Source organism: Bombina bombina, chromosome 4 (assembly GCF_027579735.1).
Source record: "Bombina bombina isolate aBomBom1 chromosome 4, aBomBom1.pri, whole genome shotgun sequence".
Classification (NCBI taxonomy): Eukaryota; Metazoa; Chordata; class Amphibia; order Anura; family Bombinatoridae; genus Bombina; species Bombina bombina.
In genome coordinates this window covers 1,027,957,144-1,027,963,966 of record NC_069502.1, presented here as the reverse complement: position 1 = coordinate 1,027,963,966, position 6,823 = coordinate 1,027,957,144, and the positions used below count along the sequence as shown (strand labels likewise).

Sequence of the window (6,823 nt, the reverse complement as noted above, 5' to 3'; positions counted from 1 at the left end):
TTTACTTCTATTATCAAATTTGCTTCATTGTGAGCCAATGACAGTCGGTATAAATATACAGCCACCAATCAGCAGCTTGAACCTAGGGTCTTTGCTGCACCTGAGCTTACCTAAATAAACCTTTCAGCAAAGGATAACACGATAAGCAAGCACATTAAATAATAGAAGTAAATTGGAAAGTTGTTTAAAATTGTATGCTCTATCTGAATCATAAAAGTGGATTTCATGTCCCTTTAAACCGACCAAGCTAAAGGCTAATAATTGGTTGAAAGGCAAAAACCCGCCAGTGTCTGTCAAAGGAACACCAACACCAAGAGTAGCTGATTGACAGTTGTAGGCAGATTGTAAAACTTACATGGGTCTTAAAGAGACAGTGGTAAAGGTAAAATAACAGTTTTGTTAAAGTAACAGTGGCAGCTCAAGCAGAGCATTATACACTGATAGTACTAGTATCTGAAATTGAGGCTAAAAATCAATGAGCGCAAATATACAAGCAATGTCCTCTAGTCTCAAAAATGTATAGAAAATATATATAGAAAAAATATTTATTTTATCAAAACAATTACCATCTTATCAAGTCAAAAGCAGCTGAGCATAACAAGTCCAACAATATTTCACTGCAGGCCGTAGATCATTGGTGGCCTAGTGGGCAGCACTACTGGTTTGCTTTGTTATGCAGAGCCACCGCTTTGGTACGTTATGCAGAAATTAACCATCATACCTATTATAGATATATCAATTTAAGAGTCGAGAATTTGATGTGATTAAGGGAATTTATTTTCTCTATCATTATAAATAAAAAAAAGGTGATCTAGAGCTGCTTAATAAATCACTAGAACATTTTGTTAAGAAGCAGTAATAGTAGGGTATATGATTTCTTCAAGAGGAGGGAGCGGCAAAATGTGTGTTCACCTGTGTAGCCAAAAATCCTAGCACCGGCCAAATCAAGACAAATGACAAGATGGTGTCCTGCAATGACCAATCAATTGCTGTGCAGAACATAGGAGTGTTAGGCATCTTAAAGGGATACTAAACACAATTTTTTTTCTTTCATGATTCAGTTAGAGCATGCAATTTTAAGCAACTTTCTGATTTACTCCTAATATCAAATTTTATTCATTCTCTTGATATCTTTATTTAAAAAGGAGGAATGTGAAGCTTAGGGGCCAGACCATTTTAGGTTCAGCACCCTGGATAGCGCTTGGTTATTGGTGGCTAAATTTAGCCACCAATAAGCAAGCATAACCCAGGTTCTGAACGAAAAATGGGCCGGCTCCTAAGCTAAGGAGCAAATTAGAAAGTTTATTAAAATTGCATCAAAGAAAAAAAAATTGTGTTTAGTATCCCTTTAAGTCTGCAGTATGAATTTTAACTCTCACATGAGCTGATAAAACCCCCATTTCCAGAGAGAAATTACAAGAAAATGTTCAAAATATTTATTCAATTATTTTGTTTACTACACTGTATAACGTAACTATACATTATAATAAAACAAAAATAGTGTTTTTGTATATTGTAGACCAATGTAACATTAAAGTTTGTCCCACAAAAAAGCAGAATTAAATCACTTTACTTTACATAGTACATAATATATTCTGCACTGATAATAGAAATCATTCAATATTGGTAATAATGTGTCCAAACCAAAAAAAAAACTATGCTAGACATTTATCTGGCTGACTTCATAACAAATTTTTTTTTTTTATTAAAGCGACATCATAATACAAAAATTACAAGACTCCAAGCTTAACCCCTTTAGACCAGCAATGTACCTTGTATATCACTGGTCTTTCTATTGGGATTGCGTTATTAATAGCGCAGTCTTGCCGCCAGCAGCGAGACTGCGCTATTTTCAGGGACCAGAAGGGAGGAGGGAGGGTATAATAGCGCTATTATAAACAAGTAAACCCTTAATGACCAGCAATGTACATGGTATGTTGTGGTTTTTAAGGGGTGAAAGTCCTGCTCAAAAGGCGCATGCGCTACAGCTCCCAATCAGCAAATAGCTGGTATGACTGCAACTACTGATTGGCTGACAGGCCATATCCTTTGCAGGGGTTTAACATATACTAAGCAACATCAGTAATACAAAACTTACATGCTCCAATTACCAATTTTTTGCATTGAATTCTCCTTTATGAAATATATTGTATTTATTTTCTCACTGAACAGTGTTCTGATGTGAGTGAAGTATATTATAAATATATTGTTGCATCAATCAACATACAAAAATAATGGAATATAAAAATCATTTATAAAAGTTAAATTTGTGTTTAAATAAAACCACTATAAAGCATGATTTTTTATATTTTATTTTATCAAATTTTCCATGAAAGAATGTCCACTGATGTCCATTTAGCACATCTAACTGCAAAAAATAGGTTCCAAACAACTATTTTGTTTTCTGTCTTTTTGAAGCTTGAAATTGTTGTGTTTTGTTTTTCACAGATTTCAGTAACTGAGAAAGAGCTGGGTCTACGGATTTTGTAACTGATGGCTCTTTCTTCTGATAATTCTCAAGTTCTTTTTCGTGTTTTTTAACGGCCTCTGTACGGCTTTTTTGCTCTTGTTCCCTTCTTCTCGCTTTCTCTTCTAATACTTTGGCCATAGCTTTTGTTTTTTTGAAGTTAGAATCTGAAGGGTCTACATTATATAAATGTGAAGTATACATAGCTTGAAATCTTGTGTCTTCAACATTGATCTAAGGAAAGGAAATGAAGAATGTTAGAGAAGTGGTTCCCAACCTTTGAGGTACCAATGCACACTAAGAATAATAGAAATAATTACAAATTACACACAAATATTTTATATCAACCTCAAAAACCCATAAATCATAATCAGAGCTGAAAAAGTTATGAGATGGAGTTTTATATGAGTGCTTAGAGCTAAAATTTACATACAGTGAATCTCGCCATACCGAGCTTTAGTATACATTGTGCAATCAAACACAATGATCTGGAGGCACTGCATAGAAGTTTGTAAATGCTCATTTACATTTAAGGAAGTCACATAGATAATATAAGGTATTTTTGACTGTTTTTTCCTAAATAGCTCTGGACACCCACAGACTGACAACTTTAAAACAGTTTTAAATGTTTTTACAGTGTAAAAATGTTTTTGAATTGCAATACTTCATGCCATATATACTATACATGCATACAACATTTCTTTAATATTTCACACTTCCAGCAATAATAATGTAGCCATTTGCTACAAATCCTTCAAGCAACACTGTATGCTCATTATTGGATGAGGTCCATTATAGACTTGAATGCACCTTATATGGGATAAAATTAACATTTTGAAAAAATGCATGCACTGTTTCTAATACAGCCAATACCGATTAGAGTTCTCTAAACCTAAACACACTATTAAAATGACATGAAACCCTAATTTTTCTTTCATGATTCGGACAGAGCATGCAATTTCAAAATGTATTTATATTATTTAATTTGTTTCATTCTATCTTTTGTTGAAAGCTGCACACACATGCCTTGTCAATGGCCTTCAGCTAGCTCCCAGTGCATATCAGAAGAATAAAGCAAATGATATAGAAGTAAATTGGAAAGTTCTTTAAAATTGTATGATCTGTCTGAATCATGAAAGAAAACGTTTGGGTTTCATGTCCCTTTAAGCATCTCAAGGGAGAGTTAAGAATTTTATACAGACATCTCCCTATCCATTTTAAAACTCAACATCGCATATAGATTTTATTTCCAAGAGGGACTTTATTTCCAAGAGGGACAATTTAGACTTATTGCAACCTCACCATAGTGGTGTGAACATTAGAATTAATATGTTGCTTACCTGCTTCTATATGGGGTTTATTATCTGGAGAGTGGACTTATTCAGTTAAGGCACATACTTGGCTACAGATAATGTATAGCCTACATAAGCCTTGCCCAATGGAGGTTCAACTATATCCCTCTCAATATAGTGGGCACTGGGGCCATTTATAGTTACTTCCATCATTGCGACATAGGCTAATACTCAAGGATCAACTATTTATTCCAAAGAGTTTCCTGTTTAATTTTTTTTTTTTTAAAGTTTAAAAAAATGTATGTTATAAAATAAATTGATTTAAAAAGTTATTGTGGATAAACCCCATACTAGCTTTAATGTGGGGTGAGAATTTTTTCTTGGCATAATCTAATAAAATCTCTTGTAACAGTAACATACAAACAAAGAGAAAATACCAACAGGGAAACTACTAAATAATAGAGGATAGGAGACGTAAAGAGAAACTACACAGGCTAAAGGAGAGGGGAGCAAGAGGAGAGAAGATAAAGGGGAGGGAAGCAAGAGAAGATGGGATAAATGGGAGCGGAGCACGAGGAGTGTAGTTAAATAGGAGGGGAGCAAGTGGAAAGAGGATAAAAAGGAGGGGAGCAAGATGAGTGAGGATAAATAGGAGGGATGAAAGAGGACAAAGGGGAGGAAAGCAAGAAGAGAGAGGATAAAGTGGAAGGAAGCAAGTGGAGAGAGGATAAATGGTAGGGGAACAAGAGGAGAGAGGATAAATGGTAGGGGAGCAAGAGGAGAGAGGATAAATGGTAGGGGAGCAAGAGGGGAGAGGATAAAGGGTAGGGGAGCAAGAGGAGAGAGGATAAATGGTAGGGGAGCAAGAGGGGAGAGGATAAAGGGAAGGAAAGCAAGAGGAGAGAGGATAAATGGTAGGGGAGCAAGAGGAGAGAGGATAAAGGGTAGGGGAGCAAGAGGAGAGAGGATAAAGGGAAGGGGAGCAAGATGAGAGAGGATAAATGGTAGGGGAGCAAGAGGGGAGAGGATAAAGGGAAGGAAAGCAAGAGGAGAGAGGATAAAGGGTAGGGGAGCAAGAGGGAAGAGGATAAAGGGTAGGGGAGCAAGAGGAGAGAGGATAAATGGTAGGGGAGCAAGAGGAGAGAGGATAAATGGTAGGGGTGCAAGAGGGGAGAGTATAAATGGTAGGGGAGCAAGTGGGGAGAGGATAAATGGTAGGGGAGCAAGTGGGGAGAGGATAAATGGTAGGGGAGCAAGTGGGGAGAGGATAAATGGTAGGGGAGCAAGTGGGGAGAGGATAAATGGTAGGGGAGCAAGAGGATACATTGTAGGGGAGCAAGAGGGGAGAGGATAAATGGTAGGGGAGCAAGTGGGGAGAGGATAAATGGTAGGGGTGCAAGAGGGGAGAGGATAAATGGTAGGGGAGCAAGTGGGGAGAGGATAAATGGTAGGGGAGCAAGTGGGGAGAGGATAAATGGTAGGGGTGCAAGAGGAGAGAGGATAAAGGGGAGAGAAGCAAGTGGAGGGAAGCTAGTGGAGAGAGGATAAATGGTAGGGGAGCAAGAGGATAGAGGATAAAGTGGAGGGAAGCTAGAGGAGAGAGGATAAATGGTAGGGGAGCAAGAGGGAAGAGGATAAAGGGTAGGGGTGCAAGAGGGGAGAGGATAAATGGTAGGGGAGCAAGAGGGAAGAGGATAAAGGGTAGGGGTGCAAGAGGGGAGAGGATAAATGGTAGGGGAGCAAGTGGGGAGAGGATAAAGTGTAGGGGAGCAAGAGGAGAGAGGATAAAGGGTAGGGAAGCAAGAGGAGAGAGGATAAATTGTAGGGGAGCAAGAGGGGAGAGGGTAAAGGGTAGGGGAGCAAGAGGGGAGAGGATAAATGGTAGGGGAGCAAGAGGGGAGAGGATAAAGGGTAGGGGTGCAAGAGGGGAGAGGATAAATGGGATAGAAGCAAGAGGAGAGAGGATAAAGTGGAGGGAAGCTAGAGGAGAGAGGATAAATGGTAGGGGAGCAAGAGGAGAGAGGATAAATGGTAGGGGAGCACGAGGAGTGTAGTTAAATAGGAGGGGAGCAAGTGGAAAGAGGATAAAAAGGAGGGGAGCAAGATGAGTGAGGATAAATAGGAGGGATGAAAGAGGACAAAGGGGAGGGAAGCAAGAATAGAGAGAATAAAGGGGAGGAAAGCAAGAAGAGAGAGGATAAAGTGGAAGGAAGCAAGTGGAGAGAGGATAAATGGTAGGGGAACAAGAGGAGAGAGGATAAATGGAAGTTGAGCAAGAGGAGAGAGGATAAATGGTAGGGGAGCAAGAGGAGAGAGGATAAATGGTAGGGGAGCAAGAGGGGAGAGGATAAAGGGAAGGAAAGCAAGAGGAGAGAGGATAAATGGTAGGGGAGCAAGAGGGAAGAGGATAAAGGGTAGGGAAGCAAGAGGAGAGAGGATAAATGGTAGGGGAGCAAGAGGAGAGAGGATAAATGGTAGGGGTGCAAGAGGGGAGAGTATAAATGGTAGGGGAGCAAGTGGGGAGAGGATAAATGGTAGGGGAGCAAGTGGGGAGAGGATAAATGGTAGGGGAGCAAGTGGGGAGAGGATAAATGGTAGGGGAGCAAGTGGGGAGAGGATAAATGGTAGGGGAGCAAGAGGATACATTGTAGGGGAGCAAGAGGGGAGAGGATAAATGGTAGGGGAGCAAGTGGGGAGAGGATAAATGGTAGGGGTGCAAGAGGGGAGAGGATAAATGGTAGGGGAGCAAGTGGGGAGAGGATAAATGGTAGGGGTGCAAGAGGAGAGAGGATAAAGGGGAGAGAAGCAAGTGGAGGGAAGCTAGAGGAGAGAGGATAAATGGTAGGGGAGCAAGAGGATAGAGGATAAAGTGGAGGGAAGCTAGAGGAGAGAGGATAAATGGTAGGGGAGCAAGAGGGAAGAGGATAAAGGGTAGGGGTGCAAGAGGGGAGAGGATAAATGGTAGGGGAGCAAGATGAGTGAGGATAAATAGGAGGGATGAAAGAGGACAAAGGGGAGGGAAGCAAGAATAGAGAGAATAAAGGGGAGGAAAGCAAGAAGAGAC

General features: G+C 40.0%; 1 protein-coding gene across 1 annotated transcript in view; it reads right to left on the bottom strand.

Moving 5' to 3' along the window:
- Positions 1-1,421: 1,421 nt before the first annotated feature.
- ESF1 (ESF1 nucleolar pre-rRNA processing protein homolog) overlaps positions 1,422-6,823 on the bottom strand; it is a 149,856-nt gene continuing 144,454 nt past the window's right edge. Inside the window, 1 exon segment of the mRNA XM_053712665.1 lies at positions 1,422-2,701. Coding sequence (XP_053568640.1) covers positions 2,393-2,701 — 309 coding nt within the window. The 3' untranslated portion in view covers positions 1,422-2,392.